Below are 11809 nucleotides of genomic sequence, written 5' to 3' on the forward strand. Positions count from 1 at the left end.
ATGTCCGATTGACACCAAACTTGGCGAGCATTCATATTTCATATGGACGGACTTAACTCCCGAACCGCATGACCAAATTCCTTCCGGAACCTCGACTTTTGAGGTTAAGGCCCGGGGCCCTACCCGGTCCTTCAACAAGCCTATCTTGTCCTTCATGTCTATGCTGATGTCTCTGTTATGCTTGTGTCTCAACATGTCTTCAATGCCCACTTTGCGTGGTGGTGTGTTGGATGATGCATCGTCCTCCTCGATCGCATCATGGCATTCTTCTACGTTGGCCCGCATATGGCCGGATGGACGTCTCTTGAGGGACGCCCCTTTGCTTGTCATGGCGTGAGGGTCACAACCTACTCTCTTCATAGTAAGGTTGTGATACCTCGCACCGTCTAGTGACTAACTCTAATACCTTGTGTAACAACCCAAGCCCACAACCTCACACTTTTAAAACACGTCTACTATGGAGAGGGTCTAGTCCTACTCCGGCCAGTGTCTTGCACTATTTGTTAATTGGCTCTGATACCATTTGTAGCAACCCAAGTCATAGCCTCATAATTTTAAAACGTACCTACTATGAAAAGGGTCTAGTCCTACTCCTATTCCAGCCAGTGCCTTGCAATGTATCGTGACTCGCTCTGATATAATTTGTAACAGCTTAGCTTAAGTCAACTGTTAATAGATACTGTCCGTTTTAACTCATTACGGGTGACCCCACCACGCATTCTACCATTACAACTTGAAGTGTTTTAAAAATGTGAGGCTGATCTATAAAATTTTATAAATAATTTTTTAACTTGTTTTTAAAAGAACAAAATTTATTGGATGGTTTGCTTCTTGCTTACGAGACAACCTGAAGAAACCCTTGTGCCATCTCCCGTCGCTTTATACAGCAAAATCTCCGGCTTTCTCTGAATTCGAGGTTTAATTTGTTTCAGCTATTGATCTTGTTTCTTTCTTCTGTTTCTCCATTCGAAATCTTGTCGATTCAGTCGTGTAGTTTTGTGGATTTCATACAGAATTTGCGAAGATGACGCAAGACGCTGAGATGAAGGAGCTTCCTCCTCCCATTTCTTCTTCTGCTGCTCCAACTTCTCCTTCAACGTTACAACGTATTAGAGCTTTATCTGCATTTTTTCATGTTTTGTTGAATTCTTGGTGGCCTTGATTTTGAAATTTGTTAACGATTTCTTTCGATCAGATTTGAAAGAGATTGTGTCGCTTCTTGAAACCGGTGCGTATGCACGGGAAGTCCGGCGAATCGTTCGAGCTATTCGTCTGACTATGGCGTTGAGGCAGAAATTGAAGGCGTCTGTTCTTTCTCCATTTCTGAATTTTGCTCTCCCGCCAGGATCCGATGTGCACACAAGGTTATCATCATTTATTCCGAAGGTAATTCGAAATTTAATGGAAACATTGTTGTTTGTGTGCATGATGCAATTCCCTGTTCTAAAGATCGTGAAACGCTGTAATAAGCTTTGTTTAACAATTGGTTAGGAGGATGACTACGAAATGGATATTGACTCGGAAACAAAGGCATTAACTCAGGCACCTGTAAAACATCCCTTACCTGAGATAGAGATTTTCTGCTATTTGCTTTTGCTAGTATTTCTGATTGATCAGAAGAAATATGGCGAGGTGATGTATTCCTCTTATCCATCAGGGGTTTTCCTATTTTGCCTGAACTGTGGTCTTGACTCCTGAAAACTTGTTGGATATTTTCAGGCTAAGGCTTGTGCTTCAGCTAGCATTGCCCGATTGAAGAACTTGAATAGAAGAACGGTTGATGTGCTATCATCTAGGCTTTACTTTTATTACTCGCTTAGCTACGAACTCACTGGTGATCTTGCGGAAATAAGAGGGTAGGTTTATAACTTAAGATTTTATTAGAGTTATGTTAGTTAATTTCATACATTTCTATGATTCTGGTGGTTTGATTCCAGAGTAGAGTGTATTGATACTCATTTCATAACATGGAAAACTTTGATTGACAGTAACCTCCTGGCCCTGCATCGCATTGCAACGTTACGCCATGATGAATTGGGTCAGGTAATTTTCTTCATTTTTCTATCAGTCAATACCATATTATGGTGCCTTATATAGTGGTAACAATGTGATTTAGGAAACCCTCCTCAACCTACTACTTCGAAATTACCTCCATTACAATCTTTACGATCAAGCAGAGAAGTTGAGGTCCAAGGCACCCCGATTTGAAGCTCACTCAAACCAGCAGGCAAGTTTTAGGACGATAGTCTTTTTCTTTCAATCATTATTATTATTATTATTATTTTATCTTTTGCTAAAACAAGTATCTGTGGATTTAAGAAAGTTATGCTGCAATATTATGCAGCATTCTTCAGTATAAATGCTTGTAACATAAGTTACTTCGCTCGTTAAATAGTTCTAGCGATGAGATTTGAAGTTGTCGATTTTTACATGCCTACATGCTTTTGAATTTCAATGATGATTGCAGTTTGTAATGTCTAGGCGTAAGAAGAATTCAGGCGGTTTTTTTTAATTTAATAATTTTTAGTGATGTTTTGTATGTATAAATTTCCTAGAATTTAATATTTTTGTCAAGTATCTTATGAATTTTGGTTTCAAGCACAGTTCTGTAGGTACCTATTTTACCTAGGCAAGATCAGGACCATTCAGCTGGAATATACAGATGCGAAGGAGTCTCTTCTACAAGCTGCCCGAAAAGCACCTATCGCAGCGCTTGGTTTTCGAGTACAATGCAACAAATGGGCAATCATTGTTCGCTTATTGTTAGGAGAAATCCCTGAGAGGACTGTTTTTATGCAGAAAGGCATGGAGACAGCTCTGAGGCCATACTTTGAACTTACAAATGTAAGTTTAAGTTCAAGAAATATTCGACCATTTTATGTCTTCGGAAATGGTTAGGTTGGTGATTGCGCAGTAGCCCCAAACCTCCCACCGCTCCCTCCTCCATCGTTCCTCTCTTCCTCTCTTTTCTCTGTGAAGAAAAAATAAAAATACTTGATTGGCCTCTTCATATGAATTATAGTGAACTCCCTTGTTATTTGTCAATAGTCTATTCTGCTCTTTTATTAGCAATGCTTTTTTCTTTCAGGCTGTGAGAATTGGCGACTTGGAGCTTTTCAGAACTGTTGCTGATAAGTTCTCTAGTACTTTCAGCTCAGATCGAACCAACAATTTGATCGTGAGGCTGCGACATAATGTAATCAGAACTGGGCTGCGCAACATTAGCATATCATATTCGCGCATTTCTCTGGCTGATATTGCTAAAAAGCTGAGACTGGACTCTGAAAATCCCATTGCTGATGCTGAGAGTATCGTCTCTAAGGCAATCCGAGATGGAGCAATTGATGCCACGGTTGATCACGCGAAGGGATGGATGGTATCCAAGGAGACTGGAGACATCTACTCTACCAATGAGCCTCAAATTGCCTTCAACTCAAGGATTGCATTCTGCCTGAATATGCACAATGAGGCAGTTCGTGCTCTCAGGTTCCCACCAAACTCCCACAAAGAAAAGGAAAGTGCTGAGAAAAGGAGAGAAAGACAGCAGCAGGAGCAAGAACTTGCTAAGCATATAGCCGAAGAAGACGATGACGACTTTTAACTGATTCAGTGCGAGACTCAGCTCAATTCGAGACGTGGGAGCCAATCAGATGTACAACTTCATCCAGGTATGCTGGTCAGAAAGTTTTTGATGCATTGATTCAATCATCTTTTTCCCTTTTTTTTACCATGAATCTATCGTGTTCGTAACGCCACACCGGTTGTTTCATTCATAGAACATACTTGAGATGCCCATCTTATTTGGTGAAACTCTTCTAAATTGTAACATGAGCTTTTGGATTTTGTTCATGCCATTTTGTAGTTGATATTATGGGAGCCTTTTACATGGCTTTTCCTAACTCAATGTGCTGCACAATTCTAGGTTGCATAAATCCCCAGCTCCAATAGTTCTCAAAAGCTCATTAGAATTTTCTTTCATGTTCTTTCATTTCATACTTCAGTCTATTAAAAACTCGGTTCGAAATAGTTTAACATGTTTTACAATATTAAATGGCCGTAGACACAGCAGTAAAGTAACTGTGGCTAATGACCTTTTTGATCTCGTTTGTATTAGATGATCATAGATACAACACAGTGGTAAAGTAATTGTGGCTGATGGCTTTTTTGATCTTGTTCATATTAGATGATCATAGACACAACACAGCGGTAAAGTAACTGTGGCTTATGGCCTTTTTGATCTCATTCGTATTAGATGACCGTAGACACAGCAGTAAAGTAACGGTAGCTATCGATGGCTTCGACACGGTATTGAAGTTTCAGTTCTACACGTTAGTGGTTTCGTGGTTGATCACTCAAATGGTTGAACTGAAGCCAAACGTCTTGAAATGGTGCTCGTACTTTCTGCAAAAGTTTTGGAAGTAATTTTCTTACCTGCCACATGAAATATACAACATAAGCCACGTTTGAGAAATATAGATTTGAATTCATATCCATCGATTATTATGTAACGGTTAAAATGCAGTGGTCTTCCTTCAATTTCTAGGATATATCATAAATGCGATCAATTTCACTTTATTTTTTAATTTTTAAAATTTTAATTTTTAAAATTTTAAATTAAGTGGTTTCTAACCTGGCAGTAGAGCGTTGCCTTGTCAATAGAATCTTCAAGTATTGAATAAAGAAGTTCTAACACAGGTATAGTCAGAGTGACTCAAGTGTCGAACAAAAGATGTATTTTGTTTGAGGGCTCCAGAGAGGAGTCGAGCTTCGATTAAAAGGAGGCTATTCAAAAGCTAGATAAAGAGGTCTCAAGGGAGGCTCTATGGTGTGCTTTGTTTGAGTAGGGGATCATTGAAGATTATTGAGAATAGTTAAAATTTTCAGTCAAGGTTAAAATTTTCAGTCAAAATAAGCATTACTCAAGTGTAAAAAGTAATGAGTAATAAAGTAATTTTAATTGTTGTAATAAAAAAAATATTATAAATCACGCCCAAATATGTTTTTATTGATTAAAAAATTAACTTTAATGGTATGAAAATGGGTTAAAAATATAAAATTAAACGTGTCTTTAATTTCAACTAAATTGTAATAAATTATATTTATCAAATTATTAGTGAAGAGGTAAAAAGTAATCGTACAAACTAATTCCCATTTATTAGAGAAGTTTGATGATCTTCGTTTAAAACCAGTTCCCAAAGCTTCTCACAATCCTCTGAATCGACATTCTTATGCCAATGTAAGTGATTCTTTTTCTTCCACAACATTTTCAGATTCTCGACATTCTTGATATTACCTTGTTTGATTTCCATTTCTGTACTTTTCAATAGAATTGGTTTCTTCTGCTCCGATTGAGGCTTTAGACTGGAAATATTCCCTGAATCCATTGGCTTTCTCTTAAACTTGACATACTAGCGATGTTGAAGTTCTTTCTTTCTTTTTCTGTGAATTTGTGCGATTGCGTAGACTGTTAAAGTAATTTTAGTCTCGAGCTTCTGCTCGTATTCGTAAATTTGTCGAAGATTTCATCTAATTTCATGGCCGAGCAGAGCTAGCTGGGCTAGAATTTGTTGATATGGTCATGCATTGCCTACACAGCCTCCCTCATCGTCACTAGGAGGTAACTGATTTTGATTACTCGACAGCATATGCTTGTGGATTTGATTTGCGTGTTCATCATTCTTTATTACGGTGGATGTACTACAAAGTATTAGAGAGAACAAATAAATATAGTCTGTATTCGGTGCGTTTGCTCGAGTATAAAGAGGGAAGAAGAACTAGGAGTTAATCATTAAGGAGATGGAGGCGTGAATTGATGATAGCTTTGTCTTGAAATGGATTCTGGGTCTGGTGCTGGTGGGGGTGGGGATGGGGGTTGGGCTCCATGCGGCTTCCAATGCATTCTGGTGCCTTGACTATTTCTGCCCACCCTCTGCATGGGTACTTTGTTATCTCCAGCAAAGAGTCTCTTACATCATCCGCTTGAACCATTTCACTGTCCTTCTTCTGCCACCAAAATGTTACTCAAGAAAGTCATTATTGAATCATTGATTAATACCGGACGGGATAGTTCTTTCAGGCTTCCCCTTAAGGTTTTTAAAACACGACTGCTAGGGAGAGTTTTTCATACCCTGATAAAGGGTGTTCCGTTCTCCTCCACAACCGATGTGGGATCTCACAATCCACCCCCTTCAAGGCCCAACGTCCTTGCTGGCACTCGTTCCTTTCTCCAATTGATGTGGGACCCCACCAAATCCACCCCTCGGGGCCCAGCGTCCTTACTGGCACACCACCTCGTGTCTACCCCATTCGGGGAACAGCCTCCTCACTAGCACATCGCCTAGTGTCTGGCTTTGATACCATTTGTAACGGCCCAAGCCCACCGCTAGCAGATATTGTTCTCTTTGGGCTTTTCCTCAAGGTTTTTAAAACGCGTCTACTAAAGAGAGGTTTCCACACCCTTATAAAGGGTGTTTCGTTCTCCTCCTCTACCGATGTGGGATCTCACATTCCCAAACCCCTAAATTCTTGGTTAAGGGCGTATCCATTAACCAGTTGAGCGATGTGTTAATTGACATTCCGATTAGTTTGAATAACTCGATTGTTTGTTTTATTGTTTTGATTTCTAGAAAGGATGCAAATGTTTGGGAGATGAAAAGTTTGCTTACCCCAACTTTGAAAACATTAGATACGAGGCCTCTATAGCTGGTCACATTTGCATTTGTTACTTCCAAGCCAAGAGCATTTAAGGCCTCCATTAACCTCATAAATCCACCTCGCTTGTTCTCGCAGAAAACCTTCACAAAGAACTCGTTCCCATCAATCTGAGCCACTTCCACTTGCGGCTGCAATTATTCAATTTCACTTCTGTTTTAGCATCTGCAGTGAATACGGACAATGACAGTTGCTTTTTTCTACAATTAACTTCTTATATATATACCTCCATCTGTTGTGTCTTGTCATTGTTAGTACCTTCAGTGTCCTGATGATTTTGCTTCAAAACACTTCCACTTCCCAGTACTCCCATATGGTAATTGTTTTGAGCTTTATCATTTTGGCTCAGAAACTCAGGTAGCTGGACACTATTTTGGTTTCCATTGTTTCCTGAAACTACAGTTTTACCGTTTTCATCATCTGTATGTTCTTCCAGTTCATCTTGGAGTTCCTTGACTTGCTTTTGCAACTCCTTCACAAAATCAATTGCATCACCAAGTATTGAGGCTTTATCCATCTGAGAAATCCACAGAAACTATGCATTAGAAGATAATATAAACATCAGTTTGTCATTTGGGATATAAACTGATTTAAGAAGTAGGAAGCTGTTTTGTTTCATTTTCCTTGATAGTTTCTAGTGATCTGAACAGGGTGTAGAGGTAATCACCTTAGAAATTTTGGGAACCAATGCTCGGAGATTATACAGCCGCTCATTGAGTTTCTTTCTTCTCTTCCTCTCAGCAACAAGGTTCTTTGATTGAGGACCCTGCCCAGTCCTCCGGCGATACTTTGCGATTGCATCATCTTCGTCATCGATCTGATCACTGCAATCGGAGATTGAATCAGACCTTCCATTTTCATGTTTGACCAAGTCTTTTTCCTCCCCTTGCTGCTCTTTGCATTCACTGTTCTCCTTTAACTGCACATGAATGTTTGATGTGTTCATTAAGGACCCCTGCATCGTATCCACCTCTTGGAACTCATTTTCAGCTGAAAACTTGTAAGGGTTTCCCTGCTTATCCGTAAGGAATGAATCCTGTGAGCATTCATTGAAAATTTCATTCTTATTTCTGTTTTCTGAGCTATAATTGAACTGTTGCAAGAAATTCATAGGAGAACTGCAGAGGCGGATTCTGTCTAATGAGATATCATAACCCACATTGGCGTTTTCTAATGTTGGTGCGGCTGAACCTGGTGCCTCAAATTGAATTTCAGGATCTTTTAGAACAGCATTCCGATCCGCTACAAACGGTTTTGATTGGATTTCGTTTGTTGCATTTACATCAACAGAGAAACTTGTATCCATGTTGCTTGAATTAATAATGGCTTCTTGCTCAACAGAAATGCTGCATTGAATTGTTACAAAATCTATGACATGCTGATCTTCAGATGCCTGTGAGAACAGAGGGAATCTGTCTAAATACATTATAGAAAAACCATTTTGCTATCCTTCAACTCGAATAAACATGTTGCTGCAGTTTAGCTATTTTTTTTAATTCAATCCCTTTAAAAGAATGAGATTACTTGAAGTCTATGTGTATACATGTTTAGCGACGAACAGCTCCACAAGTCCGAATGGAAATGGAATTAACACCCTGGTTCCCGCTGTTTCCTGCAAAGAGAACGAAAAAAAAATGTAAGCTATTTGTTGCAACCTGTGGTACTGTTTCTCCTGTGAATGCTACTCACATCCAGTGCAGTTGAATCCATGGCATTGGAGAAGAGTAGCCATTTGGGTTCATTTGATAGCAGTGTCTGTATGTAAACCCTGTTCAACAAAGAACAACTGAGAGAAAGAGAGAGAGAGAGAGAGAGAGAGGAGGAAGGGGAGCGTATGTGGAGATGACAAATATCAATTAGATACCCAGAATTTAGAGGCACAGAACATGGCAGCTGAGCAAGAAGATCACAGGAACTGGCTCTTGGGTGTGGATATGCAGTGTCCCTACATGGAATGACTTGAGAAACAGGAAACCCAAGTTCTTCTCCACCATTTTGCCCATTCTCAGTCCCAGCACAACAGCAGTCCATCCATTCAACACATCTGAAACAAAAGAGAAGGCTTTTGAGAAATCGGATGGATCCCGAACGGCTGAAACAGAGTTAAAAGCTAAGCTTGGGAGTGATAGAGAGAGAGAAAGGAAACAAAGTAGTAAACTCTACCTCTGATCTTGGCTCAATTTCCATAGAACACAATAGTCCCAGCTTTTACTACCCACAAGGGGTCTTAGTCTCTCCATCAGGCTTTGCATGATGCCAATACTATGATTAGAATCTCCTGCATTTATTGACAGAAAGCAGAGGAATTAGAAACCTCTCAATAATAGATAGATTTGGTCAAGAGAATCATACTCAAAATCTTATACACAGTACAGGTTTGAATGAAACAGTTCCCCCAAGGACCTAGAAGACGACAGGAAGGATCCCCTCTGAAGTGCTCTCAAAACCTTAGCAAGGCTGAGAAAAAACCAAAGTAAAGATTTGAAGTGATAGCAATAGTTAACTACTGGACCATAGGAATGGCATCACACCCCCAAAGCTTCATCAGACAAAAACCCACCTCAGACTAAGGGCCTACCAAATCTCCACCTCCTTCTGCCATTTACTTAGAAACAGAGAGAAAAGTAGTAGTACTTTTTTGTTCTACAATTGTTTCTGTTTATATAATTGGTTGTTGCTTCAAATTCAGGTAGGTGAACTGCAGGCCATGCATGAGAAACAGAGGCTTTTTATGATATTCTTTTTTGCTTTCAGTTTCTTAAAAGTAAGTAAGTAAGATGGATTATGAGTTGGTAATGATGGGAGGAACAGATTGCATGAGCTAAGATACCCCAACTGCCTTCCCTTCCCTTCCCTTCCTAAGCTTATTTTATATGCATTCTTTTTAGTTCTTGCATCTTCTTTCATGACTTCTCAACTACTCCTTATTAGCATAGCTTGACTCAGATCTGAATGCTTTTAACAAGTATGTGCTTGTATTGTTGTGTACCTACAGACATGCTTACATCTCTACATGCTTTATATGTCAAAGTGCCCACACACACACACACACACACGTTGACACTTGTTTCTATCTGAGGTCATGGACTTTGTTTGAGATTTTGTAAGTGATTATTGCACAAAAATATAATTTTATTCCCTTTGATTTGATTTAATTTTTTATTTATTTTAACCTAGGTCATTCTGAGTAGAAGTTGAGTGAGACGAAAAGGCATGGCTGCTTCCCCAGGGTAAATCTTCTCGAGGTAAGAGATTCAAATCTCTATTCTTAACGTCATTATTTTCTAAAAACTAATTACTTAATGGTTGCTATCTTTGTTTATGAGATTCTTTGTCTACGAGTGGCTTTGCTTTAAATTATTTTTTGATTGAGTGAAAATTTAAACCTTATACATTAGAACGATTATATATAAAAATTACTTTTAAGCAAATTCATTTATCTTACATATATATGGTCAATTTAAAGCTTTTAAATCTATATTTAAGAAGGAATGGGTACAACTCATCTAGACTCGTGTGTGTGTCTATATATATATATATATATACACACATTTTTGTATAAAAATTTATAGGTTAGCCATAAATGCAATTAATGCACTTTGAAAAATTAGTATACCTAACACGTTTATTGTCGTGGCATTCTCAATAAATTTTAAACCTGATTGATAATTCTACATCATTAATATGATTTAGTAACACAATTAAAAATTCAAATTTAATTATGATTAGTGAAAACTTAATTAAATAAACTTTCATTTTCGGGTCTCACAAAATTTGAAAAACCTATAAAACGTGTAAAATCACTGGGTATGAGCTCATTTAGTGTAAAATAAAAACATTTTAATTCCATTTCCAAAAATCATATATTCCTATTTTTCAAAAAAAAATTATTATCCTTTTAACTTAATTGTCAAAATATTTCTTATTCTAGTTTGGTTTTTAACTTTAAAAAATACCTATTTTAGTGTATAAACATTTTTAAACAGCCATTTTATTTTAATTGTCCTATTAATTTTTGAGATATAGATTATGAAATTTAGAATTATATGTGGTCACATAGTGACACATGAATATATATGTGAATCATATACATTACCTGAAATTGGAATAAGCCTGAGACATTATTTGCATTTTAATAATAAATCAAATATATAATTTGAAAAAGTAAGAGGGTAAAATCAAAATATTGAAAAAAATAAAATAAAATTCTAATTTTGGATAATTTACTATATTTGTAAAACTAAAAAAATAATTAAAAATGACGTTTCTAGAAAATGGTCTGATTATGACAGTCCATGACCTCTCATACGTCACGTTGCTCTGTTTAAACTAGTTTTTAGGCGTATAAATGTATGATTTAACATAAACAAACAAATTATTCTATATATAAATATAAATATATATATATATTAAATATTTTTTATTTTGACCCTCCCAGATCCTCTCCCTATCATTTTTAGACATCACATGTACTTTCGTTTTGAGTTTTAAATTTGATAGAAACTCATCAACCAACCACATGCCCATCCCAATTAATTAATTAATATATATATATATATGAATTTGTTTCTTCATGTTAAATCATAAATCTATACGCTTAAAAATTAGTTTGAACAGAGCAATGTGTCGTGTGAGAGGTCATGGACTGTCATAATCGAGTTTGAACAAAGCAACGTGAAATGTGGGAGGTCATGGACTGTTATAATCGGACCATTTTCTAGAAACGTTATTTTTAATTTGATTTTTATTTTATATATATATATATATATATATATATATATATATATATATATATATATATATATATTCTTTTTTTTACTTTCTAAAAGTTTGTTCATATTGAAATTAATACAATTTTAACGATTTTTTTTTTATTTTTACATTCATATTGACATGTGACATGACGTGTACTAACTGTGAAATTAAGTGTAGTCATTTTCTTTTGTTAAAATATTATTTTGATTTGTGCTTTCAATTCATTACCTTTTAGTTTATATAGTTTTAAATTTTAAATTTAAAACTATATAGATAATAATAATAATTTTTATTAAAAAAATAATAATATAAATATATTTTTAAAATTTATGAAAAATATAAT

General features: G+C 36.7%; 2 protein-coding genes across 7 annotated transcripts; one reads left to right on the top strand and one right to left on the bottom strand.

The window, feature by feature from the left end:
* The first annotated feature begins 805 nt into the window (after nt 1–805).
* LOC111455623 (probable 26S proteasome non-ATPase regulatory subunit 3) lies at nt 806–4517 on the top strand. 4 transcript variants are annotated; one of them, XR_002712613.1, is made up of 10 exons: nt 806–916; nt 1014–1106; nt 1196–1386; nt 1492–1632; nt 1720–1856; nt 1989–2043; nt 2117–2227; nt 2605–2844; nt 3089–3668; nt 4253–4517. XR_002712613.1 is itself a non-coding variant. In XM_023097359.1 (9 exons), the coding sequence occupies exons 2-9, from the start codon at nt 1025–1027 to the stop codon at nt 3599–3601; spliced, it is 1470 nt and encodes a 489-aa protein (XP_022953127.1). In that variant the 5' UTR covers nt 806–916; nt 1014–1024; the 3' UTR covers nt 3602–3938. The 4 variants fall into 4 exon arrangements, 2 of the variants coding, with proteins under 2 accessions (XP_022953127.1, XP_022953128.1); XR_002712612.1 differs by having other exon boundaries at nt 4184–4265; XM_023097359.1 differs by lacking the exon at nt 4253–4517 and having other exon boundaries at nt 3089–3938.
* A 1144-nt stretch (nt 4518–5661) lies between these two features.
* On the bottom strand, nt 5662–9621 carry LOC111455620 (transcription factor ABORTED MICROSPORES-like). Of its 3 annotated transcripts, none has more exons than XM_023097353.1 (10): nt 9272–9621; nt 9064–9168; nt 8875–8989; nt 8576–8755; nt 8401–8479; nt 8255–8323; nt 7379–8104; nt 6938–7228; nt 6666–6842; nt 5662–6003 (listed from the first exon to the last, which is right to left on the bottom strand). In XM_023097353.1, exons 3-10 carry the CDS (start codon nt 8961–8963, stop codon nt 5782–5784), a joined length of 1833 nt encoding a protein of 610 aa, XP_022953121.1. In that variant the 5' UTR covers nt 8964–8989; nt 9064–9168; nt 9272–9621; the 3' UTR covers nt 5662–5781. The 3 variants fall into 3 exon arrangements, with proteins under 3 accessions (XP_022953121.1, XP_022953123.1, XP_022953122.1); XM_023097355.1 differs by lacking the exon at nt 9272–9621 and having other exon boundaries at nt 7379–7747; nt 7871–8104; nt 9064–9256; XM_023097354.1 differs by lacking the exon at nt 9272–9621 and having other exon boundaries at nt 9085–9256.
* Between the last annotated feature and the right edge of the window lie 2188 nt (nt 9622–11809).

Source organism: Cucurbita moschata, unplaced genomic scaffold (assembly GCF_002738365.1).
Source record: "Cucurbita moschata cultivar Rifu unplaced genomic scaffold, Cmos_1.0 Cmo_Scf00017, whole genome shotgun sequence".
Classification (NCBI taxonomy): Eukaryota; Viridiplantae; Streptophyta; class Magnoliopsida; order Cucurbitales; family Cucurbitaceae; genus Cucurbita; species Cucurbita moschata.

What these genes read in the sequence shown, in the direction of transcription:
- LOC111455620 (XM_023097353.1), bottom strand. Translation starts at nt 8,963, where the DNA reads ATGCAAAGCCTGATGGAGAGACTAAGACCCCTTGTGGGTAGTAAAAGC. An exon ending in TGGTTCCCAAAATTTCTAAG is followed by an intron (nt 7,229 to 7,378) that starts GTGATTACCTCT and finishes TGGATTTCTCAG; the next exon opens with ATGGATAAAGCCTCAATACT. An exon ending in CTAATGTTTTCAAAGTTGGG is followed by an intron (nt 6,004 to 6,665) that starts GTAAGCAAACTT and finishes TTTTGGTGGCAG; the next exon opens with AAGAAGGACAGTGAAATGGT.
- LOC111455623 (XM_023097359.1), top strand. Translation starts at nt 1,025, where the DNA reads ATGACGCAAGACGCTGAGATGAAGGAGCTTCCTCCTCCCATTTCTTCT. An exon ending in TTCTCCTTCAACGTTACAAC is followed by an intron (nt 1,107 to 1,195) that starts GTATTAGAGCTT and finishes TCTTTCGATCAG; the next exon opens with ATTTGAAAGAGATTGTGTCG. An exon ending in TATCATCATTTATTCCGAAG is followed by an intron (nt 1,387 to 1,491) that starts GTAATTCGAAAT and finishes ACAATTGGTTAG; the next exon opens with GAGGATGACTACGAAATGGA.